The 16,929-nt window shown below is 41.8% G+C and overlaps 1 protein-coding gene across 1 annotated transcript in view; it reads left to right on the top strand.

The window, feature by feature from the left end:
- Positions 1–16,929, top strand: part of qkia (QKI, KH domain containing, RNA binding a) — a 78,981-nt gene that overhangs the window by 44,271 nt on the left and 17,781 nt on the right. Inside the window, 1 exon segment of the mRNA XM_022196572.2 lies at positions 2,367–2,510. Coding sequence (XP_022052264.2) covers positions 2,367–2,510 — 144 coding nt within the window.

Below are 16,929 nucleotides of genomic sequence, written 5' to 3'. Positions count from 1 at the left end.
GCCTTAAAGTTTATTGGGCTCTAGCTAGGGAGTGTGAAATCCAGCAGGCAAACAGGTGCTGTGCAAATGATTGAAGTCATGCAACCTTTCTGACCAGCAGTCTTTCCCTCTGATCCTATTCTTAGATGTTTTAAGATGCAGTGTCCGTGCTATTTATTCAGGCTACATGTTTTGCCAAAACCCATTACCCCTGGTATGTGGTTATTGCCATGGCATTTGATGTTGGCCTGCATGGACATTGTCTTCAAAGGCCTTCCCAATATTCCTGAGGACTCTCGCCTTACCTCCCCTCTCTTTTCTCACCCTCCCAACCTCCCTCCCCAGCCTTCCTACTGTTTGTCATGCTGTCACTTTCTCTCAGAGGGCACACAGTGACCTTGTTCACAGGCAGTCATGCTGGTGTATGGTGGTGTGTGCGCATGGATGCGTGTCGGTGTGTGCACGCGCATGTGCACTTTTGCCAGATCTGTTTCAGTACAGTATTTAACAAATTTGAATATGCGCTGGCATGCACGCACTACACTCGCACATGCACACAGGCACATGATTGACTAATCGTTTTGGATTCACCTTAAGCAACAATCTGTCAATTTGCGTATCTACCATGTGTTTTCACACTCTGCCCTGCATGCAGAGGCAGCCTTTGTGGCCCGTCTGTCTTGTCCCCTCCAGAAAATGCTGAGTCACCCACCAATCCCCATGTGCCCAAATAGGCCATAAGCAAACAGCAATGGTGAAATAATGGCCTGACTGCTGAAACTAGGCCCCACCAACCACGTGTGGAAAAGGGGAAACGAGAGTAGAATATTGAACTTTCTTCCATCTGTGTGTGTGTGTGTGCATGTGCATGTGTGTGAGTCTGTGTGTTGTAAAGAGCAATGCCATGGCAACAGCTCTCTGTGGAGTAGAAAGCAGGTGGGTGGCACTCGGCTCAAGCTTTAAGCTTTGTGTGTGTGTCTGTACGTGCTCCCTCTCGCTTTGTGGTGCTCGTTGAGTGTATTGAAATCATGTCAGGTGGACCTCCTGCAGAGCACCGCAATGCATTGTTAGTAATTAGGCACCCTCAAAACTCAGAAATGAACAGTGATCTGAAGTTGAGGTGGTTTGTATGGGCGAGAGTAAATTACACAGTATTCATCAACAATCTGTGCAAAGATGCACCAACATCAGCTCAAGTCAGGAGGGGATGCAGTTGACTGCATAAGACTCTGGCCTGCTTTGGAAAAAGAAATCACAATTTTGAAATATTTTTGAGTTGAAGTCATTTTCCTGCATTGTCTTCATTGACTTAACACTAACATTTGAACATTCTAATCCGGTTTTGATGTTGTAACGTGGTGTCACACATCAGAGAATCTGAGGTTGCGCCTTTTTCAGACAACCTAAACCTCAACTCCTCACCTCAGGGGGAAGTAGTCAGCTTTCAAACCGCTGGCTTTCCTGGTTGTACAGTGACATGCGATACAACCTCAAAAGCTTTTTAGGGCGCTCTGTGTCTGCTCACTGCATTTACTGTCAGCAGAGCAAAAAGAAGAGAGAGGAAAGTAGCTATTCTAAATTGAGGAGCGCGCTTTTAAAATATATATTCCAAATGTAAGGCTATTCTATGTTTGTCTCTGCCTATGCCATTTTACCTTTTCACACATGCGTTAACTGTGACCGGACTTGTTGTGGAGGCAATTGAAAACATAAAGCGTTTCCATACCTCAGCCTTCCCAGGTTTCCTTAAACGGCTTCCTATTTAGCTGTGTTAAAATGCTACCGAGCAGTGATGGTTGGTTTTGAATGCAGTCCATTTTGCCTTTCAGGTGTTGCTAGTACTATAGTTTGGGAACCTGTGAGTGCTTTGGTGTTGCCTTTTATAAGAAGAAAAACCCCTTCAGAGAGAGCTATTGCTGCCCAGACAGTATTGTCTGCAAAAACATGTGAGAGACAGAGGCACAGACGCTCTCGAGCACCTTCACACACAGTCCCACAGCACTTTGAACTGTATTCGTGTGTCATAATTCCATTCCTACTAGTGAAGCTGGTATGGTTTAAAAATCCAGCTCCATCTCTCTCTGATCCCTGCATCCATCCATCTTTCACTGATATTAATTGCTGCAGGGCTAACTGTCATCTTTGCCTCTGTGAAGCGAGAGATCTATTAAAGAAGGGTGTCCTTTCAAAGTTAAAGCTAAACAGCTGACTAAAGCGCCAATCCTGTCATCCTGCTTCCCTTCACGGGGCCTCATCGTCCTCTGTGTATGCCTGCCTCTCGCCTCCGTTTTCTCTGATATGCCGTGTTACTGCACCGGTGCTCAAATACAGCCACACTGTCACATTCACTCACCTTCTCTCTTGCTCTTCCTATTTTTTCTGTTCAGGAGGAGCAGAACAGAGGGAAGCCAAACTGGGAACACCTAAATGAAGACCTTCATGTCCTTATCACAGTGGAAGACACACAGGCCAGAGCTGAGATCAAGATGAGAAGAGCAGTGGAGGAGGTCAAGAAGCTCCTTGTACCCGCTGTGAGTACACACTGTACACAACCTCACATATACACATTATGCATACAATAGTGGCAACTTATGGCTTGATAGGATATTTAATGTTCTCCATCATTTAAAATTCCCAGTAAGATTAAGGGCATGGTTCAGGACTTATTTAGTAATGCTAAGAGGGACATGTCCATGCTCAGCCATCTTAGTGAACACCCCAGGATGATGGGGCTACATATGGTGTACCACTACTACCCCACTGTTAGCATCCTGTTTACTTCCATATATAGACCAGGGGAACAGGTTGGCTGTACCTCCAGTGGAGTGGAAAAACATAGCTAGCTGCACACACCTCCTGTGACTGCCACATTTCATCTCCGCTTCCCCTCTGCCAAGACTTCCTCATGCACTGTGCCACTAGTGACGGGCGCTGGTAGTTTTTGGCACACAGACTGTATTATTGCTTTTAACTGCAGTGGACAGGTGGGCAGGGCAGCTGAAGGCCCAGGTTTGCCGCCAGGTGGCAATGCAGAGGGCTTGGTGGTCTCCGGAAATAGGGCCAGCCAGTGCCAGGCATTCAAGGTTAAACAAGGTATCCAGCGTCACTTGAAATGTAACCTTGTTAAGCTGCTTTCCTTCAGGCACGTCCTGTTCATGCAAAATTATTCCTACACGTGCGCTTCACGTTTAGATTTTTCCACAGTGGGAGAAACAAATGCAACAAGGACGATGTTTGCCCCAGATATAACTGTATTACAATTTATCAGCTTGTAATTTCTTAGTAGTAGAATAATGTTGCCTTCAACAACCACTAGGAGACTGACACCTCATGAAAGACGACCACCTTTAAATATAAAAAAACCTCAAAGAATTGAGGATGACAGTGCAACTTAAGAGCGAAATTGTGGAATGATAGCAAATCTATATGCACACTATTTAAGAATTAAATATTAGTGGTCATTTCTACCTCTCAGTCTCTCCTTTTTTTCTGGGCTCCTGCTTACTATGCAAAGGCAGGGCCAACAGATATACCAAGTGGACAGAGAGACACTCACATCTGAAAACACACTTTTAGGTCACAGTTTACTTGAGTTGATGACAACAGTGCTTATTATCGGAACAAGCAACACAATTTGCTAATAAGGGATACGGAAGAATGCAGGGTTTTACAAGTTCAACACGAAGTCTTTTCTCCTTTCTATGAGTAGTAGTTTCAAATTACAAATAGCAATTTTAAGGAAGGTAAAGGCTCATGTTTTGTTTTTCTTGTTCACACTGTAGTATCTGTATGATTAATATTTTTGGTTATTGGATTAGTGTATCTGCCAGGTAATTATCATTCATCATTATAGGCTCTAAAATTCCCGATCAGCGTATGTCTGCATGGAAATGTAGGCTCAATTCATTCTGGCTGCATTTAGGGCCTTGAACTGCAACTTTTATGCTCTAGGCATTCGAATTGCACGGGACGCAGAAGTTGTCATTGTGCGTCTCCCGTCTAATATGATATTTCTACCATGTCTGTCTCAGAGAGGCCTTAGCCAGTTGTGACAGCGTGGAAAGCACTTTAATTCCTGTCTTGTTGTTCAGGATTGCTCGTCTTTTTCTGCCTGTCATTTCTTCAGGCACTTGCTTTGTTGGTGGGTGCAGGGATATTTAAGATCTCTACAGCCTCTATGTACACAGAGGACGTAGACACGCTTATATGTACCAAGTTGGGGAGAAACCATATTTGGAAGTGACGATGTTTTAAAAACAGGCATGCAGAATGAGTCACTGTTAGCACATGTCGACACATACACAACAAACCCCCTTTTAAGTCAATGACAGCTCTCAGCAGCTAAGACTCATCTGAATGGAGTGCCGCAAAAATTGCTTTCTCAAGTACATTAAAGATGGTCTGGTGATTCAGTACCTGAACCACGGAGTGGATTAAAGAGACACTCTTTTATTTCTCAAACACAAGAAAGCAGCTTTTAGCTCTTCTGAGACTCTAATGAAATCTTGCTCATAAGGTTTCACTCTACCTTTAATTCAAATAGGAGTTTTATAGAGCTAATTAATGACCAAATGCAGTCCACAAAAGGGCATTTTTCCTTCAGGGAAGTTATCTTTGTTCAAATGAACTTATCGAAAAGATCCTTCCATTACATAGACAATGTGTGCTTTGTGTTTTTCTGAACATATCAAGTTTACATATAAAGCTCTCATTCTTTAGGAATAGTATGTCCTGTTTTGTTTTATAATATAATAAATATTGAACATACGTCTCCTCAGTTCATATATTCCAAATGTTCAAGATTATAGCTCCAAAGTATATTTTCAGCTAGGGATTGCCTTTTATTGTTTTTTTGGAAAGTATTTTGTCTCGATGAGAGAAATAAAAAGCAAGTTTGAGTCTCTGTTATAGATGTAATCTATCTTGCTTGCATGAGGAATATTACCATCACCACGATGGCCTCTCACTCAGCTAAAGTAGGATGAATTGAAATGTTATTTAAAGTGATGATTAGTTTCAGTATGACAACATAAATGCCGAGTACTCCTCAGTGTTGGGTTGGTACATTATTTGTCCATGAACCCTTCAGACACTGTACTTTTTTCATGCCATTGCGTGCATCTGCATGCACACGTGTCGTGAGTGAGTGTGAAACTGGCTGGCTCTAATGCCCTTTATCATGCTAAACTAAATTGGATTAAAGTATGGACGTGCTGAGTACGCACTGTTCTAATGAAGGGCATCTTCTACACATTTGGCAGCGTAAAATTGCCTTTATTACATTGCACAGGAAGCAAAATGAGGTCATGCTTTTTATTCTCTTTCAAGGAAAAGACTTTGCTTGTCACTGAAGAGGGCCCAGCTGCAGTAATGAAGCAAAGATGGTGGATAGGGTGATAGCCCAAAGTTTGTTTTGTCTGCCAATCTGGTCCTAAATTGAAGGTGAAGGCTTTATAATGATAGTTTTGCCTTTTAAATATTATCACAATTGACTCACTTGGGATTAGAAGTCAGGATGTCTGCGGTGAAAAACCGTATACTTAACCAGTTAAGCTGAACTCACAAATAACATTGTTTAGCAGTTTACATTCCATTCATTCATTCAGTCATCCTATAAAAAATTGTAATTTGCTTTGAAGATTTGTTCAAAGGCACTAACCAAATGTAGTAGTTGGATTTTGCAATAGCAATTTGCACTTTTTGGTATTTTGCTGAAATTTGTGACAAATTATGTGAAACTTGAAAACCGTTCCAAGACATTTGTGAGAGCACGTATGCTGTAAATACATTTTGTCTGTGTCAGTCAGCCAGCCAAGCAGGCACTGACTATCGTTCAGCCCTGTCAGTGGCTGTTCCTTACACAGGTATTGCTGGGGAGCTGAAGAACAGTGCTGATGGGAAGCGTTAAAGGTATACACTTGTTCCTCTTTGCCCCCGGCATTGCTCTTTTGCTCCTTAGTCCTGTGAACTCTTCAACTCTACATGAACTAGGAACAGGGGAACATCGGCAAGATGAGAGAGGCACAGGGAATGAGAGAGAGAGATGGGTAGGAGAGCTTGATTGAGCTACTCTTTCAAGTCTGGATTTACTCCACTGATCCTGCCCTAGTACACACACCAGCACACACTGATAGACATGCCTGGAAAAAAGTGTCCACGTGCATGCACACACACACACACACACACACACACACACACACACACACACACACACACACACACACACACACACACACACACACACACACACACACACACACACACACACACACACACACACATATACACCGACTAAAATGCTCCACTCATCCCTTGAGTCCTTCGTTAAGGCCCTCAAACGGAGCCGGCAGCAGAGCCCCACTGCACTTTAGGTAACCTCCACTCTGATACTTGCTGAACTGTAGGCATAAACCTTGAATGGCCCATTCCACTTCCCCTTCCTTGTCCCTAGAAGAACTGCACAACAGTAATGATTGGCCAGTAGCTGGACATTGTCCTGTGATTGACAGAAGAACATGGCCAATTGTGGGAGGCAGAAAACCTGACTTGTGTATATGCCAAGGTTATGAACATGATGTTAGTCACAAATAAGAATCAGCTCCCAGCTGACTTGCATAAACAGACACCGGCTTAAGTCCAAATCCCTCTGAATTATCTCCATATGTTATTAATGATCTTCTGCTGAGTTGTACTCCCCAAGTCAAACACAGCTTGGGTAGCAAACACAGAAATTCCTCTAATAAGTCTTGGCCGAGCGACTGTATGCATAATGGGTGCCACATATCTACATGAATTTGGATCAAACTGGCCTTTAGCTGTAGAGCAGTTTCTATATAATACTCATAAAAATGGCAAACATGACTTCTATATTGGCTAAAACATTTCAGCATTTGTGCTTTTGGCAGCAAATCTATCTAATTAGTTTAATGTAGGTATATTTTTTGTCTTTGACAAAAGAGAGAAAATGCCTGTTGTGACGTTGCTGATTAGGATGTGACCACACTGTTTCACTAAAAGCAGGAGTTGTCCCCAAATGATGTATAGCAGATTTGCCTTTTAATTAGCAAAAATATAATTTGTCAAAAGATACATAAAAAATAAAAGTTAGATTAAAATCCAAATACTGTTCCAGAATGAGAGTATGACAGAGGAAGAACTAGTGTTACCCAGAGAAGTAAATTGAATATATGTTGCCTTTCTTTATTTCTTTGAACATTTTTGAGGCCTGATAAGAACTCGACAAGCTGCCTTCCTACAGTGGTTAAAGGTACAGTCAGCAATTCTAATCCAATATACTTTATGTCAAATTCAGCAAAAATGTTCGCATGCTCTGCTTGCTTCCATTCTGTGTGCCCTGAAAAAAAATCTGCCATTTATTCACGGCTCTAGCTCTCTGAATTTGAAGCCAACACAGTGGCTTGGACGGATCCAGCCAGCACTATTTCAGTGTGTTCTGTGCGCGTTTGAGCTTCCGCACGTTCATGCTCATCAAGCCAAGTAATGCGTTCTAGTCTTCCTTCACTGTTCACCAAACTTTCTTGTGTGCTGACGTCACAATGCTACTGGCAAACAAACTTTAGCTATCAGGCTGGAATGTGTGCCTCAGTATTACCGATGTGCCAGAAATTAGGGAACAGAGAAAGTGCGATTAAATGAATTTTTTTTAACCCGTTATTTTTTTTCTGTAATTAATTAATTGAAATTAACGCATTGAAGTCTCAGCCCTAATTTATATTGGTTCCAGATATCGATTATCTTTCTCCTTGAATAATCAGTATTTGGATCAGCTCTAAAACAAACACATTGATCTCTCCAAGGTGTACATATTTTAATGTTGAACCTGTACATTTGTTTTATGTGTCTTATTGGTGTATATATATGCACACATGCTCATTTAAGTGTGTGTCTGTAATTGACAGGTGTATGCAGTGGGAAGTTTCATTTAACTATTCTTCATGTCAGAGTGTTGCTTGAAGGACTGAAAAGAAAAATATAGGCAGACAATTGGACAAGGCCATTTGCAATCACACAAAGGCCTTGTCCTTGGGTAACCCTGAGTACATTTGCCTGAAGACACAAATGCTAAGAATGTCTTTGTGTTGACTGGAGTTCTTTGATTTTTTTCAGAGTGGGCAGTAAAGGCATTTTTGGTTACAGGATTAAATGCTTTTGCTTGTTTTTTTGTTTTTTTAAACCATTTGTGTGTTAAATAATAATTCAGAATTAGAGAATTAGAATTAGAGAGATTTGTTGGGGTGCAGTGTCTTCGAGCTTTGTATCAATTTCAGTTTTGATGTTGCTGATCTCGAAAGTTAAATATAAAAATCTGTTGCATTTACAGTAAAAATCCAAAGCAGGCAAAATATAAAAGTATATATGTTACCCTGGAAACAAGCCCCTTCTGTGGCATCTCATGCTTTCTGAGAGCTCAAATGTAAGGTTTTGTAGTGATAAGTCATCTACCTTCAGATTTTATACTCTTGTGAGAAGTCTGCAGTTTTATTGTTTTATGATTTATTTTTCCCCAGGTATTTTTATTATTTTTTTTAGATTGCAAGGTCTGGTAGATAGTGATATTGAGATCCTGCCAACCAGCTCTACTTCTAATGCAGTGCAGTGACAGCAGGCACTCATGGAAAGAAACATACTGGGCATTAAAAGAGGTAGCTGGGTAGTTTTTGAATCTCTAAAACACACACACACACACACACACACACACACACACACACACACACACACACACACACACACACACACACACACACACACACACACACACACACACACACACACACACACACACACACACACACACACACAAAATTCACAAAGGTTAGGTTTTCAAAGGAGAATGGGACACACAGAAAGAAACGGCTAGTTGGTGAAGGGGCACTTTGGCCCTGAAGAGCCAAGTACATGTCTCCCTGAATGAAACTGTCATTGCAGAGAACAAAGTGAGCATGGTAGCAGCCTGAGCAGACTGTGGCCTCGAGCGCCACTCTCCATTTGTGGGATGGTGGGAACCCAGTCCTGTCTCCTGACTCCAGCTTGCTGCTCCCTCTTGTGCTCCATCTCCCTCACTTTCTCCTCCATCATTTTGTCGCCCTTTTCAGAAGCTCTATTTGGAACATTTTCTCACCTGTGTGGTTCTTGTATCCGTAACAGAAATAAGAAGATTATTTTGTCATTCTGTTTTTTTGGACATTAGTCTCATTGTAGTCCTTGTGTGCTGAGACTTTCTGTTTTTGGCATGCTTGTATTCCCCCTTTTTTCTTGTTCCTGTTTCTTGCTCTCCTGAGTCTTCTGTCTCTCCTCTCTCTTTCTCTATTCTTTCCTCTGTTATGGACCACCTTTGAGAAAGAACATACAGTAGATTGTGTTTTTCTGAAAGGCAGACAGATGGACCTTAATGGATGCCAAGCTTGGCTATCTGTGGGGTGTTGTGTCTGTACTCACCAGTATGCATCCGGCTTGGCAGAGTGTACAATGGCAGCACCATCAGAACCACTCAGTCTGGAAAGGCACAGGCAGAGAGAAAAGATGATGCAGAACAAGCAGAGCTAGATTTAAACAGTGGAAGTCTGTTCTAGGCAGCAGTGTACTGACTTTGCAATCAATAAACACCTCTTTCTGTTTTTCTTTTTCTAGTTCTCACTCCCCTCTCTCTGTGTCAGCAGTGTATGACAAATGAGTACAAAACGCCATCTGGCTGCACCCATCCATGTGCGCCTCTCCAATTAATGATGTTTATTCTCTGTTAGGCCTACCTATCACTACCATTCTCTTCTTATTTACTCTTAATCTACTTCCCCTCTGCACATCTTTAGTCAGGCATGATACCGAGCTGTATCCACGAGCAGAAGCTCACATTTCTTATTGAATCTGTCTGATTGCCTTGTAGGATGCACACCCTTAACTGTGCTCAATAATCATGACTTTTGTATTTCTAAAGATACTACTCTGTGTTAGGTGGTCTGTGATTATCTCAAAACTTGATGTTTGGGGAGATTGTGCATCTTTGGCTCCTGGAAGAGAAGAAGTTCAGGTCCCATACAATCATGTAAGCTGTGATCATTGAAGGGGATGGTAGACTCACATCACATTGCACAACAACCTCTTTTGTCATTCCATGCAGCGTTTGTCTGCATGTAAATGTGATAAATGACAAAAGTAGCTAGTATCACTCAATGCCAGCCAGCTCAACCAGGCTCACAGACCTTGCAGGCAAGTTGTAGGTAGATTTTGTCAGCTTGGCAGCCCCTCTGTCCCCATAGGCTGTTATTACCTTCATCAGGCTAATGAAGGAGTTGGATTGGATCATATTAACCTCCTGATCTCAACCTCCCAGGACACCACAGTTACAACAGGCTGGACTGCACTGTTCGCTGCTCCCATTATATATGCGTGTGTGTGAGAGAATGGTGAGCCCATCCCACCTGCACGTAGACACCACATCTCCCACATGAATGTTAATCATCTTTTTAATTGGCTTCCTTGACTTGGTGACCTCTACTTGAGACGGCAAGGCTGCATCACGCCCCTCCTTCAATTCTGTTATGCTGTTTTTTTGCTTGGCCCAAGGTGTGTGTGTGTGTGTGTGTGTGTGTGTGTGTGTGTGTGTGTGTGTGTGTGTGTGTGTGTGTGTGTGTGTGTGTGTGTGTGTGTGTGTGTGTGTGTGTGTGTGTGTGTGTGTGTGACCTTTGACTTTCAGCTATCCTCTTGTCCTCCACTTTCATCATTATCCATCTTCAGTCCTCACACCCATTTATCCAGTTATATCCCCCAGCTAGTATGTTTGAGACAGATACTTCACAGACCCATATTGGAATTATCACTTAAATTGTTTTACTAGAAATTAGCAGATGTGGCTTTCCTGAAATTTGTGTCAATAAGAATCACTTCTGTACCTCTTCTGATAGGTTAATGTGTGGTAAGTGGCTATGATCAGCCATGTCAGGTTAAACGGCTTTTACTCAAGCAATGCATGCTGACATTTTTTAAATCCCCTCATAACAGCCTTTTCTTTTAGCTTTATAGTTTACATAAATACCTGACAAGTTTAGGCCCAACGACCCAACTTTAACTGCACTCCAGACAGCAAAGCAACAATAAATGCATCGTTTTCATGGCCTAATGTTGGCCTTTGTTTGAAACACCTGAAAGCAGGCTTGGATAAGACCTTCACTAGCATCCCAGAACACCAGTGCTGGGTAGAAAATATATGACCACACACACACAACCAGTCACATCACACATACCTATGACCCACACATGAATCTGGAAGCTATTTTTACCTACCACTGTGCCTTTCTGAGGGGAAGGGATGAAAAGAGTTTGGTTTTTTTTTTGTATCTATTACCACAGAAATGTGTAGGAGAATAGAAACTATTATGCTACTTTCCTCTGTCAATCACAGTGAATAGCCAGGCTTGTGCCTGTTTTGCATGCTTTTTAATTTCCGTTTTTACCACCAAGAATGTTTTGAGTTTCCACCCTTAATTGCGGCGGTCTTACTAATATAAAGGAAAAAGCTGATTTTTGCAACAGTGGCGTTGCTGTGTTCACAGTTGCGCATTTGCAGCACCCAGTAAATTTGACACTTATTCTCTTTTAATACTTCTTTTTCTTTATTTCTAGCTATCTTTCCCCACCCTGTTTTTTCTCTATTTGTCTTTTTTTTTTGCGTATTTTCCGTGTCTTGATGTCTGCCTCTTTCTCTCTTTGAGTGATTGACAGGACAAACCATTTACTACTGTCTTCTCTGCCATGGCAATCATACACAAAAGCTTGACAGAAAATTATATAGTGCATTATGAAATTGCATAAACAGTACACGCATTTGATTCTGTGTAAAATGCATTTCTCAAAAATATCATTTGTTACTTGTTTGAAAAGAATTTCAGTTCTCAACTCCCATATGTTTTCCAGTCAAAGCTTTTTATTGCTCTACTACCTGCAGTAACTAGTGAGGTTCTGTCTTGTGTGCCGAGTCCCTCCTGTCAGCTCAGACCCAACAGGAGGGCCTTGGTCTTGTCTTGCCCCAGAGGGTTCTTTCGCTGCCATCCCTTCCCTCCACGTCTCCATCTGCCCATTGCTCTTCATCTCCAGCTCTATGGCTCTCCTGGGGGGCAGACAGGTGGTTCTGACCCTAAAGAAACAGTAATCCCGTAGGGAACAACCTGCCTAATTCTGGCCATCTCTCCTCCTCCTCTTTAATTTACTGGCCCTTGAACAGAAAGGCAGGCAGGCTTTTTTAAAACTAGTTTTACTCTCTCTCTGGCTCCCATATGTAGCTGAAAAATACACAAAAAAACACACATTGAAAGACAATTTAAAGCAGATGTGATAAGACAACGCTGCAGGCCATTCAAATAAAGACAAATTATTATCAGATAACTTAGAACAATTTAACTGATTGCAGCATCTTGGTGTTCATCAGAGTAATTGTTTAATCTTGGGTGTTTCAGACCTGTAGTAATATCACTGACATTAATAATAGAGGATATGAGCACAACAGACCACAGTTGTAACTGGAGATGCACAGATATGGCATTTCAGAGCAGATACCAATAAACAATAATTAGCTGCTTTTTAGGGCAAATTTTAATGTGAAACCAGTATAATAACCACCAATAATCTTCCAAATGCAGAAACATAGGACTATAATCATATATGCATTTATAACAAACATCTTCCGTATTTCTCACCTTTTTTAAAATTTTTATTTATTTTGTAAATTCTGCTTTTTCATTAGTAAGTTGCAACCATTTGCAGCAGTGGTGACGTACTTTTTTTCATCAAGACGCAACAGTAGTAAACCAATGTTTAACAAAATCAAAAACTGAAACAAACATTAGTTTGTTGTGATGGATTTCTTGTTTTTGCTGTACCAAATTGTCTCCTAGCATTGACCCCTGACCTCAAAACCAGGGTATGTAGCAAACCACGATATTTCCGTGCCATTACACCCATAAAAAAGATGACTGCTAACAGCTCTGTGTCCTCATCCTGTCCTCCTCCCTTTCCCTCTCAGATATGCAGATGCTCACTGCTGGCAAAGAGCAGAATGGGCTGGTTGGTATCAGCCTCAAAGTCTCCACGAAGCAAAATAAATTTTATGTTGGGTATTTAAAGTCACATTGTGACAGCTATGCGTGTGCTAAATCCACTTTTGTGTAAGCAGACAGCAACACAGAGATTACAGGACAAAGGAGGCACGCAAGTATCAGAACTCAGAGATGATTTTGGTTGTATCGGCTCCACAGCAGATCCTGGATGTCTGGACATCATTATTATCTGAGATTCCATTATCAGACAATAACAGTAGTTTAATTTTCTTGCCTATCAGCCAATAATGTGAACTACCAACATATTAAGCATCTCTCATTTAAGTGTTTTTGACTGATGAGTGAAAAATTGTGCATTCACATGATGATGCACATAAGTTATGTTGCCATGGCTATCAAATGCTCTACTGATTCACCTATGCAGTCTAATTATTAGGTCACTTTATAAACAGTTCATGAACAACAGATTGTTTTTGAACAGTTTTAGACCAGTTATCTGAGCTACATATAGGTTCAACTGTCAGCATTTTCCCCCAAACAAACAAACAAACCAGAGTTTGTTTTCACTGAACTAAATAAACTAGGTGTGAATATGCACTTAGACAGAATTTCTTGCATTTGTCTGCATCTACTTAGAGGCACACTTATAGAAAGTTCATGGGTTGTTGTCAGGGTTTGTACTCCACAAATGTACACTTGCACACACATGGTAACATAAGAGCAAGGAATGTGGTGTGTGACTTTGAATTCCACTTTCCCTGCTGTTCCCTTTATCAGTCTGCTCACGAAGCCATCAGCAGGAAATGTGAAAATCCAAGGCAGTGAGAAGATTCAGATTGCAATAACATTTTCACTGAATGACATGTTTCATCTTCTTCCCTACCTTCCCACAGTTGTTTTATTCATCTGTCATTCACCATCTCACTGGTGGGGAGGAAGGAAAGATTTGCAGTAACATGCATGTGCTTTCCACACATGTTAATGGCAGCATATGTAAAACAGAGATGAATATATTTGTTATCCATAAAGTTTGCAGTGAATTTACAGTGAATAATGGGTCTACGATTAATCATGATACAAACTAATGGACACACCTGAAGAGGACTAGAGTTAAGTCAGTTATTGTCTGTGATCGCTCATCATCCATGGCCCTGAATGCAACCTCAATCTCATCACGCAATTTGCACGCACTCTCTTAAGTTCTTCCTTCTATTTCCTTCTCTTATTTCTCCTTGAAACATCACCCTGTTGCTAATCCATTTTATTAATTTCTTCTGTCTGGAGGGAATTAGTCCTGTTTCTTCTCCTGTCTCATTCATTAAAATTTTTTTCAGTCAGCCACGATCCCTAGTGAAGGTGCATTCTGTGTACAGAGGCCCCGCTGTACCACTTGCAAAATAGCTTTGCCCACATGTACTGTCCTTTTAATTTCAATCATAGACATGCACTTTAGTCCCTAATCACCCAGGTCCCTCACATCATTGTAAAATAACCTCTTTCCTAATCCACCTGGTTCTGCTCAGTTTCTCCAGGGGAGTTTTCAAGTGTCCTAATACACTATGCAGAAAGAGAAGGCAGGTAACAAGGCAGGCTGAGAGGCCCGGGCAGTTTTAATCTGCCCTAGTACTCCAGTGGCAAGGAGAGGGACCCTGCAGGCCCCTGGCCAATCTCTCTGACTCTCTTTGAAGGTCCCCTTAATCCCTTTACTGAGAAGCAAGGAAATGCAGAAGTGTGCATATGCCTGTGGACCGATTTTAGGGGAGTTGCTGTTAGAACTCTGTCTCCAAAGACTCAATGCTGATTGAGACTTGTGCACATTGTCTCTCTGCCACTTTGTCTCTCGCATACGCCACTTTATACATTGTCCACCCCCAGTAGTTTCTCAACTTCCCCAGGGCCCATACTAGGGCCAAACTTCAACATCTGTGATGTGGGAACACGCATACAAACACACACATAGTGCTTTCATCTCTGCCTCTCCAGCGACAGTGTGTCCCAGTGTTTAGGAAGGAAAATAGGATTGTGTAGAGCTCAGCGTTTAGAGAGCCCAAAGGCTGCCCATCAAATTCAGCTTCTACAGTCTGTGATGCCTTGCTTTGCCAGCCATCGCTCAAGTCATTTCAAACTCCATTCTCTCAGTCTTCAGTCCCACCAGCCAGCTCTGAACTGATGGCTTTCTTTGTTCCCTCCATGGTGTCTTGAATGAAGAGGGTTTGCTTCAGTTTTTTTTTCTTTTTTTGACTCACTAGGGTTCATTTGCTTTGTTTATTCGAGTCTGCATCTTTTCTCTTTCACACTCCTGTTGTTTGTTAGTGGTGATGTTCACTTACTGTCTGTTGCTGACTGGGTGTCCCATGGTATAACTTGGGTTGGGTTGTCTTTTTTGTTGTTATTCAAAACACTTTGTTGAAATCCCAGTGTTTTTGTCTTGGCAGAACTCAACATCTGAAACACTAACATCCTAAATAAAATAGAATATGCTGTATTTTTCAGTCATGCACTGCAGGAAATCCTGGGATGCCTCATAGCTATGCAAGCTAGTCAATGATTAAATCATCAAAATAATCATAGAAAAAGTTCTTCTTTTGCAGTGTAGAGAACATTCAGTTTCATGTACTCCCAGATCAGTTTCCTCATCCACCTTGTTGATGTGACTAATTAGAAGTAAATATGGAGAATGTTAGGTGTGTTGATTGAAGTGAGACTTGCATTTTTGCAGATATTGACAATTTGAGCTTTGCCAGGTTGCATGGTGCCACATAAGCTAACCACACCCAACGAAGGTGTCCTAAAAGTAGTTCCTGGCCCGTGCATGTGCACATCCATCCAAAGGGTTCCAGGTTTGAAGCCACATCTTGCAGGAGGTCCTGAGATCCCTGTTTTAGGAGAAAGCTCCAGTGATCAGCTCTAAGTCAGGATCTCTGAATCTGATGCAAATCCCCTAGCAGTATTTAAAGCTCGCAAATCATCCCTGGCCAAATCCCTTCAAGATATTCCCTGCTCGATTGGATGGCATTAAAGGATCGCAGCGACAGAACAATACACCGTCTGGCAGTGTGGTGGTATGAGGGATAAGGGGAGGGGTTGAGAGAAAGTGGAAGGAGGATCTGGAATAGAAGAGCACGAATAAGGTAGACCTTAAAAGTACACATTGGGAATGTGAGAGGAGGCGAGGCAAAGAGATGGAATTTTATTGTTAGGCAGGGAACAGATGATCATGAGAGGACAGCAGACACAGACAGCTGTTTGTTGGGCTGTACAGCACAGTGGGACCTCATGCTCTTAGCCTGTAACATCATCTGTTAGTCAAAGCCCCATTCAGGCCAACAAGCTTTAATAATACATCTAAATCGTGTTGTTAAATCTGTATATATTTTTCTAGGTTATTTATATGAAGTTTAATCCGCTCTTAATGCTGTTATGTTACATGGAATACCAGCCCAGTTTCTAAGGATAAACAAGATCACTCAGAATTTCCGCTCCGCTTTTCCTCTTGTACTATTGGAAATGCTTTTGATGGGGGAGAGAAAAACTGATACATTTTTTTATTTTTTGTTAAGTTCTAGAGAGTGCAATAAGCCAGTAGAAAAACATATTTTCTTTTGCTCTCTTTTTTTCCTCTCTGTTCTCCTGTTGGTGGCACTGAGTCTGTGTATGGGTCTGTCAGCAGATATTGATGGGGCTAGCACACAGCACCAGGGCTGCCCACTTCACTCTTCTCCAGCACAATAAAAGTCTGTTATAAGCTCCATAGATTCAGGAACCAGTGCCAGTTCAAGGGCTCAGACTGTGTCTGCCACCCTGACACATGGCATGTTATGGATAACCCCATAGAAACTGTGAGAGGGAACCATGTTCTGCCAGTTAAAGTATGGTAATACTC

The sequence above is a fragment of the Acanthochromis polyacanthus genome, chromosome 1 (assembly GCF_021347895.1).
Source record: "Acanthochromis polyacanthus isolate Apoly-LR-REF ecotype Palm Island chromosome 1, KAUST_Apoly_ChrSc, whole genome shotgun sequence".
Lineage (NCBI taxonomy): Eukaryota > Metazoa > Chordata > Actinopteri > Pomacentridae > Acanthochromis > Acanthochromis polyacanthus.
This window is presented reverse-complemented; position numbering and strand designations above follow the sequence as displayed.